Consider the following 19,353-nt stretch of genomic DNA (forward strand, 5'->3'; position numbering starts at 1 on the left):
CCATGTAACTGGATGGGGTGCATGAGAGCATCACATCCGCTCCCGATCTTCTTCCAAGGCATGTTTTCCAATGGGTTGCAAAGAGGAAGCAGAGACTCCAAATGATTCCCCTCCCAACCCATTGAGACCAACGGCAGTACCACCTCCCTCAATAACTAGGATAGTTTGTCATCCATTCATATCTAACGGTTATGATGGAAAGTCACCATAGCCCCAGGTGACCAAAGGCTGCTAGAAGAGCTGACTGGTGGTGATTTAACCTGAGGCAAGGGGCAAGGTTGTGAGAGTGGGGCCTTCATGAATAACCTCAGCAGGTGAGGGGAATTGCACACATGCTGCTGGCCTCACTCTGCATCACAAACCAGCTGCCCAGCCAACTGAGCTAAGTGGGCCCCCATGAGTAGAGCTTCTAATTCAATGCTCACACAATGTGGTGTATTCACCTGGAGGACCCCAAAAAATAAAACTCGAGTCCTGCATAATTTTGCGTTCATTCTCCTCGGTTCTGTCCTTTAAGCTCAATTTAAAACATCTGCTTGCATCTGTATTATCCTTTTCTATCCAGGATTCGTCGAAGTTGCATCATTGTTCCTTTTGCTTCAAACAAATATAAAAAATGTAAACCTCAGGGCTGAATTTCCCCTCAGAACCCAGTTTCAAATGGTCTCATTATTCCTGTCACTTCTCCTAATTATCTCCAAGGCACCAAAACCTTTTTTTCCCCCAAACTACAGATAGATTTCAAAAAGGTGGTCTCGATGATCTGGATTTGGTTACAATATGAAGAAAACTAAAGTAAAATCTGAGAGTGTGGTTGGGGGGGGGGGGGGGGGGGGGGTGGTGGTGATATATGAAGAATGAAAAAAAAATTGGTTTGATAGACCAAAGAGGGCAATTTCCTCCAACAATCCCATAGGAATATAGAGTCTGCAAAATGTATCTGACTGTTCTTTTTAAAAGGCTAATTTCTTTGTCCTTCAGACTTGAGAAGTACATTTGACAATGAAGCACTTGTATTTCTGAATAAGAAGCCCACAAAAAAAAATCTCTTGGCATTTATCTGTGGCGACGTAATGGATTCCAGAGTTACGAGTTTGCAGGAAACCCCTTAGTTCAGGCTCGGGATGGATGCCAAGGTGGTCAAGGCAACGGACTAAACAGGAGGAAACATAAAGGGAATCCCGTTATTTTACTGGAGCGAAACTATAACACTCTGATCCTTGGGAAGGAAGTGGCGTTTTCCCTCTGTAGTGAGTAAGCTCTGGGACAGAAGAAAGTCAGTGCAGCGCATGGGGAAGCTCAAATCCTGACTGCCGAGCCGGATTGCTCCCGCCTCGCCTTCCCCAGGAAAAGAGAATCTCCTTCGGAACCTTGCCATCATATTCCCTGCAACTCCAGTCTGAGATACTGATGTTAACCGTCCTGCCTGCAAATGTTCAGAGAAGCTGCCTGCAGAGTGGTTCCCTATCACATCATGAGGTCTATGGATCAAGGTATGGGATTTACTTCTGGAATTATTATTGTTCACAGCCCTTTGAAGTGAATAATTAACCTGGAGAGCGATTCTGATGCTGATAAGTGGTCATGTCATTCATGGGGGAAGTTCAGAGGGTGCTTGAATTAAGAAGTATCCTCTTGCTTTGGAGGGCGATGATATTCTTAACAATATAAGAATTTAAAATGCAACTATCTAATGTAATGTTTACAATGTTTAAAAGTATCGAGTTTGGAAATGAAATATATATATATATTCCATCTTTTTGTTTTACTCCTTCGCTACTAAACTGTATTAAGTATAACGGAGGGAATTCTTGCTAATATTTTAGTAATTGTCACTTTAATGATGCATCTGTACACTTTTGGAAACATCTGTAAGGAGTTCCAGATGTGCAGTCTTCCTTCCCCCAGCGGTGCTGACGCGAGGCTGCTCGCTGCAGACGGCTCTTCAGATTAGACGAGACGAAAAATAACCCAGCAGCTTTCGTGAAATTGAGTAAATAAATAAAACACTTAACGACATCTGCAAAATAAAACACATGGGCGGGTGGATGTCCGTAACAAATAGTGTTCGCCGTTTCCATGACTCCGAGGTTTCTGCATGGGTGAGTCAGGAGCAAAGTATCCTCGCGTAGTCCCCAGTATATATTTTTTGAATTTTAGATGTATTTTTAGATTATTTTTATTTTGTGACAATTCTCTGTGCCTCTATGTTAAAACAGCATCACATCTGCTCTTCCCCAGCAGCTCCCCAGTCTGAACACATTCACTACCTTTCTCAGCAGACGGCAACGTGGTGGGTGGTGGTTGTCATAACTTTTTGCCTCATCCAATCCGAACCCCCTGTGGCTTCACTCTCACATTCTCTGACTCTCAAGTCTCTCCCACTCGAACCCACACGTACTCACTCTCTGGCTCTCTTCCTCTGTCTCGTTCACAGACACACCATCTGACTTCCCCCCCTTTCCCTCTCACTTAACTTTCAGACACTCTCACTCTCACCCTGAAACACACATGCACCCCTTTTTCTGTCTCTGACCCACACGTGGTCCTCCTCAGTGACTTTCACATACACACACACACCGACTCTGTCTCTCACTCTCTGTCTCCCACACACTCTCACACCCTTCCGTCTCTCCTCTGATTCTCACACTTTCTCTGATTCTACCTTTCACTAACTCTGATACTTTCTCTCTCTCACTCTGACTGACTTTTCACCCTCTGACTCTCAGTTTTAACTTTCACACAGCCTCTTTGTCTCCTATATCAACCTCACTCTGACTTACAAACTCTGACTCAGTCTCTCACACTCTGACCCCAGCACACTGTCTCTCCGTCTCTCTGTGGCTCCCCTGATTTTTGAAGTTATTTTTAATAATCGCTGCCATCATCTCCCCCCCCCCCCCCCCCCCCCCCCCCCCCCCAATCCACACACTACACTTTAACCCTTTGCACTATGTTACCATCCCATCTCTGGCGTGTTGCAACAACTTTGCTCCTTTAAAGTGCATACAGCATGGAAAGTGGTCCTTCGGCCCATCATGTTGGTGCCGACCATCAAGCACCTATCTACTCTAATCCCATTTTCCAGCACTTGGCCCGTATGGTATTTCAAGTGCTCATCTAAATACTTCCAAAATGTTGTGAGGGTTCCCACTTCTACCACCCTTTCAGGCAGTGAGTTCCAGATTCCCACCCAGATTTGGGTGACAGGATTTTCCCTCACACCCCCTCTAAATCGCCTGCCCCCACCTTAAATATATGCCCACCGGTTATTGTTGATCTCTCTGCTAAGGAAAATTATTCCTTCCTATCCACCCGATCTATGCCCCTCATCATTTTGTACAACTCAGTCAGGTCCCCCCTCAGCCTTATCTGCCCCAAGGAAACAACCCCAGCCTAACCAGTCCCTCTTGATCACTGAAACAATCCAGACCAGGCAACATCCTGGTGAATCTCCTCTGCACCCTCTCTAGTATAATCATTTCCTTCTTGTTATGTGGTGACAAGAACTGCACACAGTACTCTAGCTGTGGTCTGACCAACGTTTTATACAGCTCCATCATAACCTCCCTGCTCTTGTATTCTATGCCTTGGCTAATAATGGCAAGTATCCCAAATATCTTCTTATCACATTATCTACCTGTACTGCTGTCTTCAGGGATCTATGGGACATGCATAGCAAGGTCTCTCTGATCCTTTGTACTTTAAAGGATCCTACAATTCAATTTCTTTTTTAAAATAAGTTTAGTGTACACAATTCATTTTTTTTCAATTAAGGGGCTATTTAGCGTGTTCAATCCACCTATCCTGCACATCTTTGGGTTGTGGGGGTGAAACACACGCAAACATGGAGAGAATGTGCAAACTCCACACGAACAGTGACCCAGAGCCGGGCTACCATTCAATTTCCATGTGTGCTGACAAAAGGACTGAAATTACGTTTTGAAAATAATCATTTTTGTGATATTTTTAAATCCAATAAGCACTTAATAAAAAGTTAATTGATTGTGTCAACCTTGGTCTCAGATTATTTGGAATGGGAGAAGTTGTGTACAAGATTATGAGGGGCATGGACAAGGTGGATAGGGAGCAGCTGTTCCTCTTAGTTGAAAGGTCAGTTGCGAGGGGACACAAGGTCAAGGTGAGGAAAACCCTTTTTACCCAGAGGATAGTGACGGTCTGAAATGTACTGCCTTGGAGGGTGGTAGAGACAGGTTGTCTCACGTCCTTGGAAAAGTACCTGAATGAGCACCTGGCATGTCATAACATTCAAAGGCTATTGGTCAAGTGCTGGCAAATGGGATTAGGTAGGTAGGCAGGCCGGTCAGGTGTTCTTCATGTATCGCTGCAAACCAGATGAACCAAAGGGCCTCTTCCTGCACTGTGTGATTCTATGATTCTATGAGCTGGTGAAAGAGAAATAGCGTTTATGTAGTTGATGTGTGATTCGTCAACATACAAACACCTTTGTAGCAGTCTTGCCCACTGTAGCACAGCTGGCAGCATTGGCATATATATGCATGCTCTGTTAGTGTGTGTGAACATGCATGCATTAATCAGGCAGGAATATCAATGATTTTTTTTTTTGTTCCTCCCATCACCTCTTCACGTTATGGGGCCATAAGGTCCGCAGTACTTTGCACAAATAGTCATTCTTGTGCAATGCCAGGTAGTGAATGTTGGCAAAGTATTCAATTGTGGGGGCCATCATACTCAGGACTGACCTTGCAGCCATGCAATATTCAGATACGCAGACAGGATTTTTTCTTTAAATCTCAGGTGGCACTGCCGGCAGAAGTGTGAATGTGATGGACCTTTTCTCCCCTGTGTGACCCTCCACTGACCCTGGCAAATATTCTTGACTGCAGGATTATTTCAATGCTTTAAGCAGGCTTTTGGTTTAAAGAGCCACACAGCATCTTGAAAGTTCCCTATCTGGCTGCCTCGGTTGAAACTCTGCCAAAATGGGACAGTCCACCTCACGATTTCCTCTTATGAATGGCTCCTGTGTCACTTTAAAGTAACAGCTCCTTTTTCTGTACTCAACTTCAGCAAATAAGTAACGGTGGAAGATGCAATCTCATTCTCTCATTTACAGACTTAGTAAAGGTGACGCCCATATTTATTTATCAAAAATATTGTTGGAATGTTGCTAAGTTTGCAGAAATGTGTAGGGAGTTAGTGGGATAGTGCCCCTGTATGGCCCACTACAGACAGAAAACTGCGCCATTAATGAGGAAATTCCAATGTCGACACCTTGGTTTTAGCAGGAATCATCGAACAGCAATGAGGAAAGGGAAACCGGGTCAGACTTAACTATATCCTGCCCTGGAATTTTACTGTAATTCATAGAATTCACAGTGCAAAAGGAGGCCATTCAGCCCATCGAGTCTGCACCAGCTCTTGTAAAGAGCACCCGACTTAAGCCCACACCTCCACCCTATCCCTGTAACCCAGCAACACCACCATTGGGACACTGAGGGGCAATTTAGCGTGGCCAATCCACCTAACCTGCACATCTTTGGACTATGGGAGGAATCCGGAGCACCCGGAGAAAACCCACACAGACACGGGGAGAACATGCAGACTCCACACAGACAGTGACTCGAGGCCGGAATTGAACCCGGGTCCCTGGAGCTGTGAGGCAGCAATGTGCCACCATGACATCATGCCACCATTTTGTTCATCTTCCCAACCCTCCACACTGGTTGGGGTTAGTTAACTCAGAACAGACCAGACCGGTGGTGCAGGGTTTTTATCCAGGGAAAACCGCAGTGACACCATGATTTGCAAGAGCTCAATGGCACAGGCTGGTAGTGAAGAAAGAGGATTCCTCTTTTACTCAGTTCCCAGCCTGAACCACTGAGAGGGGCCCGCTGAAAATTGTAGCATCTCTCAGCGGAGAGAAAGTCTGAGTGGTAAACTTTTGATATTCCATCTTCACTCCTGACTGCTGACCTCAGGGGCTGTGACTCGACAACAGGATGTACGTACCCACAATCCCAAATGCAGCACCAAACCAAGGTGAAGGAGAGGAGATAAAATGGCAAGAACCATAGAATCCCTGCAGTGCAGAAGGGAGCCATTCAGCCCATTGCATCTGCACCAACCCTCTGAAAGAGCACCTGACCTAGGCCCACTCCCCTGCCCACCCCACACTGCAAACACCGACAGTCACCCAAGGCTGGAATCGAACACAGGTTTCTGGTGCAATGAGGCATCAGTGATAACCACTGTGTCACCCAGAAGCAAAGCAGAAAATTGTTGAATAAATTTGCTTGGTTTAAAAATAATACATGTGGTATAACTCTGGACCTAAGGAACAATGACATTTTCATGCAGGATTTGGACATGGTTTCATGCAACTCATTGTTTCTAAGCATACAGGCAGAGTGAGGCTGCAAAGTGCATCCCATAATATTTACATGCTCAACAGTACAGGTGTCTCTCACAGCACACTGGCAGTAATCTGATGTGATTTCAGATTACCGTGATAAATTGTAACCTATTGCAATGATCTCACTACACTTCCTTTCAGCAGATTTCACATCCCCTATGAACTAAAAACTGCAGAAACTGCAGCCTGTGGTTTTCTACCCCTGCAGAGATCTTGTGCAGTTCAGATCTCCCTTGCCTTGAATGCTAGTGCATAGAATTTATAGAATTTATAGAATTATAGAATTTATAGAATCCCTACAGTGCAGAAGGCGAACATTTGGCCCATTGAGTTTGCACCGACCCTTCGAAAGAGCATCCTACCCAGGTCCCACTCCCCTGCCCACCCCACCCTATCCCCATAACCCCACCTAACCTGCATCCCTGGACGCCAAGGGGCAATTTTAGCACAGCTAATCCACCTAACCTGCGCATCATTGGACTGTGGGAGGAAACACATGCAGACACGGGGAGAACATGCAAACTCCGCGCAGGCAGTAACTCAAGGCTGGAATCGAACCCGGGTCCCTGGCACAGCAAGACAGCAGTGCTAATAACTGTGCCACTGTGCTGCCCAGTTTAATTATCTCATGCACTCCAGTCCCTTCCCCTATCTTTTGTAGCACATTCTGATACTCGACTTAGATTCTGTTTCACCCAAGGCTACTCTGATTTGCCCACTTTCATGGTTCGAAGTTTCTATCTGCTGCCTGTCTCCAAGGCATAGCATTAAATGTCCCATTTGCCGTTGAAATTGATAAACTCCACATTATAATTTTGGAATTTAGAAGAACGAGAGGTGATCTCATTGAAACATGTGGGATTCTTAAGGGGCTTGACAGGGTAAATGCTGAGAGTATCTTTCCCCTCATGAGCAGGTGTAGGCCAAAGAGGGAATAGTCTCGGAATAAAGGGGTGCCGATTTAAGACTGAGATGAGGAGGAATTTCTTCTCTCAGAGGGTTGAGAGTCTTTGGAACTTCTTGCCACAGAGAGCTGTGGAGGCAGAGTGTTTGTGTTTATTCAAGGCGGTGATAGATAGATTCTTGATCAGTAAAGGAATTGAGGGTTACTGGGACAGGGCAGGAAATGGATGTGAGGAATGACGGATCAGCCATGATCCCATTGAATGGTGAAGTAGGCTCAAAGGGCCGAATGGTCTACTCCTGTCCCTATTTCTTATGGTCTAAATATAAAATAATGTGGATTATTGCTTCATATTTTCCATTGGCAATGTTTCAGATTGAAAGACAATTCATATCAACATATGTATGAATTTGGAGCTGGAGTGGGCCAATGGGCCTCTCAAGCCTGCTCTGCCATTTGGCAAGTTCACAGCTGATCTGATTGTGGCCTCAACTCCACTTTCTTGTCGATCCCCATACCCTTCAACTCCCTTGTCAATCAACAATCTACCTAGTTCCACTTGAAAATATTCAACGACTCTGCCTCCAGCATTCTCTGGGGAAGAGAATTCCACCAACCAGTAACATTCTGAAGTAAAGAAATTCTCCTCATTTTTGTCTCACATGGGAAAGCTTGGGCGTGATTTACCGGCTGCACCGCGCCCAACTTGGTGTCGTGCCGAGGCCATTGAATCTCGTATGAGGCCTCTCGCGAGATTCAAACTGGCACCCTGGAACTGCCACCCAGACACCCTGTCAGTGCCCATGCCAGGCTGACAGTGTCATCTGGGTAACTTGGCAGTGCCAAGTCTTTGGAACTTCTTGCCACAGAGAGCTGTGGGGGCAGAGTGTTTGTGTTTATTCAAGGCGGTGATAAGCCTCAAGGGGAGGGCCCGAAAAGGGGCATGGGGATGCCTGAAAAGGGGGGCCCTCAGCGATCCCATAGTGAATGTCCTCATTTGAGGTGGTCGGATATTGCCCATGTGTGCGGCGGCAACATTGTCCGTGGGTGGAGGGTTTGGAGGATCCTCAAGCTTCCTTCAAGATAGGAGCTCCCTTTCAAAATGGCAGCCTGATCTCGGAGGAGCCGTTCTCACCAGCGAGCTCATCTTCCCAGTGATGAAAATTTTTCGAAGTGTAGGCTGGATCGGAGAGAAACTCCCCAAGGCCCCAAAAATGACGGAGTGTGGGTGAATACCTGTGTGGACCTCACCCAAAAAGCCAGGAAACACCCTGCCAAAATCGCCCAAAATGACACTTAGAAAGATTTACATTGAATCATTATTTTTAAAATGTGTCTCTCGCCTCTCCCACATGGCAGAACATCCTCTCCGTATCCAATCTGTAAAATCCCCTCAGGACGTTTTCTGTTTCAGCAAAATTCTCACTCTTCTAAACTCCAAAGGCCTTACCTAAGGAATCGTACAGCAAAGAAAGAGGCCATTTGGCCCATTGTACCTTTTCCTACCTTTTGCCAATAGCCCTACTTTTACCCATACATATGTGGTTACCTTTACAATGTTACTATTAAATCTCTCAGGCCGTGCATTCCAAATCATCATAACTCACAGCATAAAAAAAAATTTTCCTCATCTCCCCTCGGTTCTTTTGCCAATCATCTTAAAAACATTTCATCCAGTGAGAATATGCTTTGTGCAATTTGTAACGTGTTTGTTGGGATATTGGTTATAAAACAAACTCTCGGTATTTTGCTAGACACTTCCCGTTGAAAATGTTGAAATGTTCAGCCCTTACAGAAGACCATTCTGAGCTTGAGGTCCAAATCTGTAATCGAGGCTCAGGATGTTTACAGAATTTGTATATATCAAGGATCCCATAGGATGTACAACATCCATTATACATGTGTACATAAAGTCTATGGTACATGCGTCTTTTTAAACAACGTACTTCAAAGCAAGATGGCTAAAGCTGCAGTTCCTACTTTTTATATTTGAATCTATTTTTGCATCGCTCAGAAGGAATTTAAAAAAAAATTCTATCCTGATTTTGGTTGAAATTTAAATCTTTTAAACCAGCTTCAACTCTAATCTTTTCTAATTCTGGCAAAGGGGTTGAATTTTCTGCTCCTACCAGCGGCAGGGATTGTGACGGGTGGATGTACTAAATTTGGAAAGATGGATAAAGCAGCGGGAAATTAGTTTGGTATTTTGTCCTCTGACTTTGAGAGGTTAAAGGCAGGTCGAGCTTCCTGCTGATCTATGTCGGGAACTACATTTGCATTCATTTGCATCTCAAGAATGCTCATTAAAAGGCCAACTTGCTGGAATTACATTCCCTCCAAATTTTTTTGAAATAAATTTAGAGTACCCAATTCATTTTTACAATTAAGGGGCAATTTAGCATGACCAATCCACCTACTCTGCACATCTTTAGGTTGTGGGGGGCGAAAACCGCGCAACCACGGGGAGAATGTGCAAACTCCACACAGGCAGTGACCCAGAGCCGGGATCGAACCTGGGACCTTGTCGCCGTGAGGCAGCAGTGCTAACCATTGTGCCACTGTGCTGCCTCCCCTCCAAGTTAAGTGCCCCACCAGTGTTTCCGACTATATATAAAAGTGACATTCCATTGGCGAGCTTCACTTCATCAGTGACTTTGAAGTACATAGACGCTGCTTTTGCCTATCTTTAAGAGCATTGCTGTGAGAGTCCCAGTGCCTGTATTACAAATTGTACCAAGGCTGGACACAGGGGAGGCAAGAGCTGCAGGGAGGGGAGGGGAAAAGAAGCAGGTCTGGCGGGAGGGAGTAGGTGGAGGCACTCGGGAGGGAATGGGGAAGACAGAAGCAGGACTATGGGCAGGGCACGGAGCAGAGTGGAGTAATGAAAAACTGCTCTGGGCAAGAGTTATAAGACTGCTCAAGGAAGAGTCAGTGACTGCCCTGGGACTGAGGCCACACTATTGGGTGCATATTGAAGAGATTACCCTGGGTCAGGGACCATGTTTCGGGACATATTGATGAGAATGTCTCGGGGATGATGCCACACCTTTGGGGGCATATTGAAGAGACTGTCTGGGGGCCACTGTTAAACTGTCGGGGACATATTGAAGAGACGGTCCTGGGGCTTCTGCCACACTGTCGGGGACCTATTGAAAAGACTGTCCTGGGAACGATGCCACGCTGTTGAGGGCTTATTGAACAGACTATCCTGGGCTGTTGCCAAACTGTCAGGGGCATATCGAAGAGACTGTCCTGGGGCAGAAATCACGCTGCCGAGGGGATATTGAACAGACTGTCCTGGGGCTGAGACCATGCTGTTGGAGTATATTGAACAGACTGTCTTGGGGCAGAGACCATGCTGTTGGGGGCATATTTAAGAGAATGTCCTGGGGCAACATACTGGGGGTTACCATTGACCAGAAACTGAACTGGAATAGCCATAAAAATACTTGACTACAGGAGGTCAGAAGCTAGGAATCTTGTGGCGAGTAATTCACCTCCTGACTCCCCAGAGCCTGTCTACCACCTGTAGGTACAAGTCAGGAGTCTGATGGAAAATTCCCCACTTGCCTTGATGAGTGCAGCTCCAACAACACTCAAGATGCTGGATACCATCCAGGACAAAGCAGCCGCTTGATTGCTCCCCCTTCCACAAACATTCACTCTCTCCTCCACCGATGCACAGTAGCAGCAGTGTACCATCTACAAGATGCACTGCAGAAATTCAACAAGGCTCCTTAGGCAGCACCTTCCAAACCTATGACTACTACAATTGTTATGGGAGAGGTGTTTTCAGAACTCCAAAATGTATCATGGAGTTCAACCAACCCCTCCTCCCCCCTCCCTCCTCCCTCCTCCCTCCCCCTTTAATGGATTGTTGCTTTTGAAGCATACGGCTTGTTCCCTTGGTGTGGTGTTACAATTATGGACACATGGTTTTTAAAACAAAACAATGTTTATTCCATGAACTCAACTTAACCTTTTAAAATAAACATTGGATCTCTTAACACCCCTTACTTCAAAGATAACCCTGAAAATAATACAACGCTACCCAATCCTGCAAGCTCTTCTTTTAAACCTCCAAAAGACTTCAACCCTTCAAAAAATAGGAGCACAACAGGTTACATTCAATATATTTATAGTCTTTGGATTTGCAGAAATTACCAGACCAGCTCTTTTCCTTCCTGCAGCTCTCAGCAAACCAGATAGGCACTTTTCAGCTGCTCTCTCAAACTGAAACTAAAAACTTCAAAATGGCTCAGCTAAAAGCCCAGCTCCACCCACACTCTGACATCACTGCATTTCTTAAAGGTACATTGCTTAAACATCCATTTCTTAAAGGCACTCTCATATGACACCATCAAGAAGGACAAGAGCAGCAGATACCTCGGATCTCCGCCACCTGGAGGTTCACCTCCAAGTCACTCACCACCCTGACTTGGAAATATATCGCCCTTGCTTCACTATAGCTGGGTCAAAATCCTATAATTCCTCGAACACTCAACTGCTACAAAAACGGTGTTAATCAACGGACACGAGACGTCCTGCTTAATAGACTCTGGGAGCACGGAGAGCTTCCTACACCCCGACACGGTAAGGCGCTGTTCTCTCCCCGTCCATCCTGTTAATCAAAAAATCTCCCTGGCCTCCGGTTCCCACTCAGTAGAAATAAAGAGGTTCTGTGCAGCAAACCTCACGGTCCAGGGAAGGGAGTTCAGGAGTTCAAAAGTTACCGGCTCTACATCCTCCCCACCTCTGCGCGGCCACACTCCTAGGGTTAGACTTCCAGTGCAACCTCCAAAGTGTAACTTTCAAATTCGGCAGCCCTATACCCCCTCTCACTGTCTGCAGCCTCGCGACCCTCAAGGTCGATCCGCTTCCCTGTTTGTGAACCTCACCCCGGATTGCAAACCCGTCGCCACTAGGAGCAGACGGTACAGTGTCCAGGGCCGGACCTTTTTTAGGTCAGAGGTCCAACGGCTACTGAGGGAAGGAGTCATTGAAGTTAGCAACAGTCCCTGGAGAGCTCAAGTAGTGGTGGTAAAGACCGGGGAGAAGCATAGGATGGTCATCGACTACAGTCAGACCATCAACAGGTTTACGCAGCTGGACGCGTACCCTCTCCCCCGCATATCCGACCTGGTAAACAGGATCACACAATACAAGGTCTTCTCCAAGGTGGACCTTAAGTCCGCCTACCACCAGCTCCCCATCCGCACGAGTGACCGCAAGTACACTGCCTTCGAGGCAGATGGGCGGCTCTACCACTTTTTAAGGGTTCCCTTCGGTGTCACTAACGGGGTCTCGGTCTTCCAGTGAGAGATGGACTGAATGGTTGAACGATACGGTTTAGGGGCAACATTCCCATATCTCGATAATGTTACCATCTGCTGCCACGATCAGCAGGACCACGACACCAACCTCCGAAAATTCCTCCAGACCGCAAAAATCCATAACCTTACAAATAACAAGGATAAATGCGTGTTTAGCACCGACCGCCTAGCCATCCTCGGCTACTTGGTGCGAAATAGAGTTATAGGCCCCGACCCTGAACGCATGCGCCCCCTTATGGAGTTCTCCCTCCCTCACTGCTCCAAGGCCCTGAAGCGCTGCCTCGGTTTTTTTTCTTACTATGCTCAGTGGGTCCCCAACTATGCAGACAAGGCCCGTCCTCCGATCCAATCCGCAGTTTTCCCACTGTTGAAACAGGCCCGCCAGGCTTTCAGACGCATCAAAGCAGACATTGCAAAGGCCACCATGCACGCCATCGACGTGTCCCTCTCCTTCCAGGTCAAGATCGATGCGTCTGACGTAGCTCTGGCGGCCACCCTCATCAGACCCATGGCCTTCCTCTCACATACCCTCCATGCTTCCGAAATCCGCCACTCCTCAGTCGAAAAGGAGGCTCAGGCCATAGTAGAAGCTGTGCGACATTGGAGGCATTACCTGGCCAGTAGGTAAGTCACTCTCCTCACTGACCAACGGTTGGTCGCCTTCATGTTCGATAATGCACAGCGGGGCAAGATAAAAAACGATAATATCTTGCGGTGGAGGATCGAACTCTCCACCTATAACTACAAGATCTTGTATCATCCAGGGAAGCTAAACGAGCCTCCTGATGCCCTGTCCCACGGCACATGTGCCAACGCACACGTGGACCGCCTCCGAGCCCTCCACGAGGACCTCTGCCACCCGGGGGTCACTCGCTTCTTCCATTTTGTCAAGACCCGCAACCTGCCCTACTCCATCGAGGAGGTCAGGACAGCCACCAGGAATTGCCAAATCTGCGCTGAGTGCAAGCCGCACTTCCACCGGCCAGAGAAAGCGCACCTGATAAAGGCTTCCCATCCCTTTGAACGCCTGAGCATGGACTTCAAAGGTCCCCTCCCCTCCACCGACCGCAACACATACTTCCTGAACATGATTGACGAGCACTCCCGATTCCCATTCGCCATTCCCTGCCCCGACATAACCGCAACCACTGCCATCAAAGCCCTCCATAGCATTTTTACACTGTTCGGGTTCCCCGCTTACATACACAGCAATAGGGGGTCCTCCTTTATGAGTGACGAACTGCGTCAATTCCTGCTCAGCAAAGGCATTGCCTCGAACAGGACGACGAGTTACAACCCCTGGGGTAACGGACAGGTAGAGAGGGAGAACGGAATAGTCTGGAAGACCGTCCTACTGGCCCTACGGTCCAGAAAGCTCCCAGTCTCCCGCTGGCAGGAAGTACTCCCGGATTCCCTCCACTCCATCCGGTCACTGCTCTGCACCATGACCAACCAAACACCTCACGATAATCTCCTTGTCTTGTCCAGGAAGTCCCCCTCTGGGACCTCGCTCCTGACCTGGCTGGCAGCTCCTGGACCCATCCTTCTCCGAAAATACGTATGGGCGCACAAGTCGGACCCGTTGGTCGAGAGGGTCTATCTTCTCCAAGCTAACCCCCAGTATGCCTACGTTGGCGTACCCCGACGGCCGACAAGACATGATCTCCCTACGAGACCTGGCACCCACCGGATCCCTGCGCACATCCCCGCCACTGGTCCCACCCTCCATCCCACCGGTGCACCTTACAGCCGCCCCCTTCCCAGGAGGATCAGTTCTTCCGCTGCCCCCGTCTAGGCCCCCCCGCCCACCAATGCACCCCGCAGATGCTCCCTTCCCAGGTCTCAGCTTCCCCACCAGCGCCGTCTAGGGGTGTTGAAGCTGCCACAGAGATCGAAACCACGCTCCCGGAGTCACAGACGCCCGAACCTCCACCGGCGTAACCACCAAAGCTTCGACAATCACAGAGGACGACCGGGGCCCCCGATCGACTGATTGCTTCATTTTAATGGGTATATAGTTAATTGTAAAATTGTAAAATTGTAAATAGTTACAATAATAAGGCAAAACGCTGTACGGAGATATTACAGTACCTCCATAACGATAACTTCTACCACGTTACCATGTTGTAATACCAAGCCACCACCCCCGCCGGACTCATTTTTAACAGGGGGTGAATGTGGTAGTCTGTGTAGAGGTATTAAGGTACCTAGTAATGCTGGAACGATTGGTAGATAATGTATGCTTTCCATTGGTAGAACCTGTATGGTAGCTCCACCCTGCAAAGCGGGGTATAAGAGCCCGTGCTGCCCCAGCAGCTTCCTCTCTGTACCTGAGCTGCTGGGGGAAACATCTAGCTTATTAAAGCCTTCAGTTGGACTACAACCTCGCTTTAGTAGTCATTGATTGTGCATCAGTATCTACATCACATTAACTGCAACGGTTCATGAAGGCAGCTCACCACCATCTTTTCAAGAGCAATTACAAATGGTTAACAAATACTGGCCGAATTTGCAAAGCCCACATCCTGTATAAATGAATTTTTAAAAAAAATTCCCTGCGGCTGTGTGGACCATGCTGGAGGGCTCTGCATGACATGTATGGTTTAGTGTTATAGGTACTGAGAGACAGAGGGCACAGTCACAGTCAGGGGAGGCATCTGTATCCTGTAGTCTGGTAGATGAAAAGTCATGGCGTAGTATCGATGGTCGGATGGTGGGGGCCCAGGAAGGTCAGGGTGAATGTGGCCCTGAGAAGGGGAGGGGTCAGGTTGACAAAGGGCATTGGCCCTTTGAAGAATACCAACATGGATATTGATGGATTCAAGGGTAAGAGTGGAGGCTGGAAAGTGGTAGGAGGAAAGGGAATTAAGAGGCACTGAGAATGGAGGAGGATGGCAGAGAGTTGGGTGACAGGGGAGATTGGAAACTGGTCGCACAAATGAAGCACATTTTTCGAGCTAACTTTGCAATGACAGTTTGAAAATCAAGCTAGAAAAAATTGATCGGGGAGGGGTCTTGGACGCGTGGGAGGAGTTTATCACAGCAATTCCTGGCCGATTAAAGGAGCACCCTGTAAGTGTCCTGCCCAAACCACAGGGAGCATGACTCAGCTGAGTGCTGGATTTGAGGTCTAATGCAAAATGAATGAACTTGGTGTTGTGATATGCATCACTGTATATACACAAGGGGTTAATGTAAATACATTACAACTAAGTAACAACTGGAGGGAGCACCAGAGATGTCATGATATGCAGACACGCAACACGCCACCACCATTTCAACAACAGAAGAAAGCGACTCAACCAAACAAATTCATCAAGTTTGGACTCATAAATTTTTAAATTAAGATTGGATTCATAAATATTAATTGGCTTTGTATAATCATCAATATCATCACAACTTGTACATGTCATCATTTATCTACATGCTTTGTACAATTTTCTTTAACAAAGTACAGAAAATATGTAACAAGAAAAAAGGGGGATGTAGTGATATGCATCACTGTATATACACAAGGGGTTAATGTAAATACACTACAACTAAGTAATCGTTAGAGGGAGCACCAGAGATGTCATGATATGCAGACACGCAACCAATGGGTCATTAGAACAGGACACCAGCAATGGGTAATCAGGACACCCAGAAGTGGCATTACCACAAGGAGGCACCACATGACCCATATAAAAAGGACAAGGCACACAGGCTCTGCCTCTTCCTGCAGCAACCAAGAGAGTAGGACAGGGTTGATTATCAGCAACATCACACCCTGGCACATGGTCGAGAGCAAGCTTGTATAGTTAGCAGAGTAGACTGAGTTACTAGAGGCAGATTAGTAGAGTGTCGAACTCATTTAAGAGCATTTTTAATCGTTCAATAAATACGTTAAACTTATCTCCGAGCCTGGAGCATCTTTCAGCAGAGCCTACATCAAGGAGCAGTTTATGTTACTCGAGGTAATATAACACAACACTTGGTTCCTTTACTAATAGTGCACCTTCAGGTGAGAATCCATCACGTTGTAGTACAAATGGTCTTGATTAGCATCTGATTCTTACAGGGACATGTCAGAATGGATGCAGTCTTCAAGAATCAATGGCCACATTTGCCACACAGAGTGGGTATGGTTCATATTCCAGGTGTATTGGTCTAGGCATTCAAGGCACTATGCTTGCAGTCAAGATGTAAGCACAAGGACTGAGTATCCATAGTTGTTATGAAGGCCTCTGGAGGACAACCAACACAAGGCTGACTATGGTTCTGAGGACCTGGATCTGTAAGATCTTAATGAAGGTCATCATTGTGAATGCAATTACACATGAGGGGAAATATCAGCCACCAGGTGTCCTCCTGCACGGCGTGGCCTTGGTATGTGATGTACAGACTAAGGGAAATTCAAGGACTGGAGACTGCATTCTTGCCTTGTATATGGAAGGAGAACATTCCATGGGAACTTCCATTGATGGCTTAATTATATCCATTCACTGATGTAAGGAGAAGCGGACAGTGCAATTTTCAGGCAATACTGCTTTTTTGATACTTTGATTAGAATGAGGAGAAGGGTCCACCGCTGATTGGAGCAATTTAGGGAAGACCATCGCCTTGAGGAACAAGAGCCAGTGTGGTGCCAGGAAGAGCCCAATGCTGGTCAGGAGGGGCCAACTTCACAAAGGCGTTTGGTGTGACCAAGGGTCTACAGAAGATGCAGCTCACATATGAAGATGCGTGAAAGACAGTGTTGCAGACACTTTCACTTTCAGGCCTCACAGACTTGGAGTGCATCTAATGTGGGTTGCCTTGAGGGTTACCACTGCATTAAAGATTTCTACCTGCAGATCCTTCGGAAACTGCACTGGGAACCTTTCAGAAATCTCACAATCGGCGACACACAAATGCATAAGGGAAGTGACAGCCGCCCTTTTCAGGAAAGCTCACCATTACATGCAGTTCTGCATGGATGAAGCAAGCCAGGACGCCAGAATTGTTGGATTCACTGTGATTTCAGGAGTCCCACAGGTGAAGGGTGTCATCGACTGCGCAAATGTGGCCCTGAGAACTCCCTGGCAGTAGCCTTTGGGATTCATTAACAGGAAAGGATTGCACTCTCTGAACATCCAGCTAATTAATTTGTGATCACAGGCAGCAGACCCAGTATGTTTTTGCTAGATATCCAGGGAGTTCACACGATTCATACATTTTGAGTCACTCCCAGGTATCAGAGATATTTGAGGGAGCTTGGCACTTAGAGGCTTGGATTCTCCGTGATAAGTTTAACCCCCATGAAAAATGGCTAATAACGCCTCTTCTTGATCCAAAGAGTGCATCTGAGGAAAGATCCAACTCTGCACATCAACCACAAGGCCCTTAATACAGTAGTATATTGACTGCTCTCAGACACTTTCAGATGTTTGGACTCTTCAGATGGAGCTCTCTGATATTCACCACACAGAGTGTGTCATATCATCATTGTCTGCTGTGCCTTGCATGAACTAGTGCTGCAAAGGGGGGGATGTGTTGCCACAGGACACATGAAGGGGCTTCACATCTGCTCAGATTAGGAGGTTGTTGTTGAAGAGGATAAATCTGAGGGGGAAGAGAATTCGGATGCGACACATGAGGATGCCACTGCACTGCCATGAGATGGAAGATGTGTCCATGACAACCTCACAGCCACAAGATTCCAGGAAAAATAAGATGAAGATAAGTTGTTCTGAGTGTAGTTCACTTCACGCTTCGATGTAGGAGAGAGAACAAGACCTTCATTGTCTTCTTCAACATGTCGTGAAAGGTCACCAATTTCATAATTATCCAGGAGGAAGCATAAATCACCGCTATACCTAATCACAGGGTCACCCTTGGAATGTGCAGTAGCTGAGGGACCATACGGCTGCTGTGGACTTGGATAAGCACTCCACTCATGCACATCCTTACGCAACTACAGATAGTGCAAAAACACTATTGCACACATAGATACACTCATGCCAGTGTGCCAGCTAGTTAGCAAGGTGACTCCAAGAGGAAAAACAGCCGTCAGTGCCTGACCGTCTCAGGATAGCACCAGCTCTCCAAATGCCAGCTCTCATGCATGATTAATACAAATGTAACATATTAATATTGAGCCCATAGGTGCCATCAGGCCATAGTTTTCTGTCAAATGACAGGAAGGACACAACATTGCAAGTTAAATGAGCATCGTCCTCACAGAGAGTAGTACAGCAGGACCATCGTGTGATTATTGACAAACACTCATTACCCTGCATTCGGCAGAAGCATGTCAAGTTTATGTCCTGCATTGCCTTGGCATCTGGCCTTGGCATCTGGGAGAGACATGGCTCAGTCAGTATTGGCACAGCAGTCAATGATGAATAATTCCCTTCAACACTGCTGAGCATTCAGGAGATGTACTGGAGCATCGCTTTCATACCATTACAGTCCTCGACATTGTCCATCTCACAAAGGTCAATCCTTGCTATGAACCTTAAATCATTGAATGTTGATTCATGCAATGAATTCCACATCGATTTATGTTCTGTGACTTCACAGAAGGATTCTGTGAAGCACTGCTAGGCAGTCACTCAGGAGCTTGATCTCACCTTCCACACAGGAATGACCTCTGACCCCACCAGCCACCCTTGCAGCCTGCTCCTCATGGGGCGAGAATGCCCTCAGCTTCAGGGTACACCCTCCGGTCCTGCTACTCTGCCACTGATTCTGGGCGTGCT

General features: G+C 46.9%; 1 protein-coding gene across 1 annotated transcript in view; it reads left to right on the forward strand.

Annotated features, from left to right (window-relative positions):
* Nucleotides 1-1,267: 1,267 nt before the first annotated feature.
* Nucleotides 1,268-19,353, forward strand: part of nfatc2a (nuclear factor of activated T cells 2a) — a 212,838-nt gene continuing 194,752 nt past the window's right edge. The window contains exon 1 of the mRNA XM_038803128.1: nucleotides 1,268-1,493. Coding sequence (XP_038659056.1) covers nucleotides 1,433-1,493 — 61 coding nt within the window. The 5' untranslated portion in view covers nucleotides 1,268-1,432. The remainder of the gene's footprint in view (nucleotides 1,494-19,353) is intronic.

The sequence above is a fragment of the Scyliorhinus canicula genome, chromosome 7, assembly GCF_902713615.1.
Source record: "Scyliorhinus canicula chromosome 7, sScyCan1.1, whole genome shotgun sequence".
Classification (NCBI taxonomy): domain Eukaryota; kingdom Metazoa; phylum Chordata; class Chondrichthyes; order Carcharhiniformes; family Scyliorhinidae; genus Scyliorhinus; species Scyliorhinus canicula.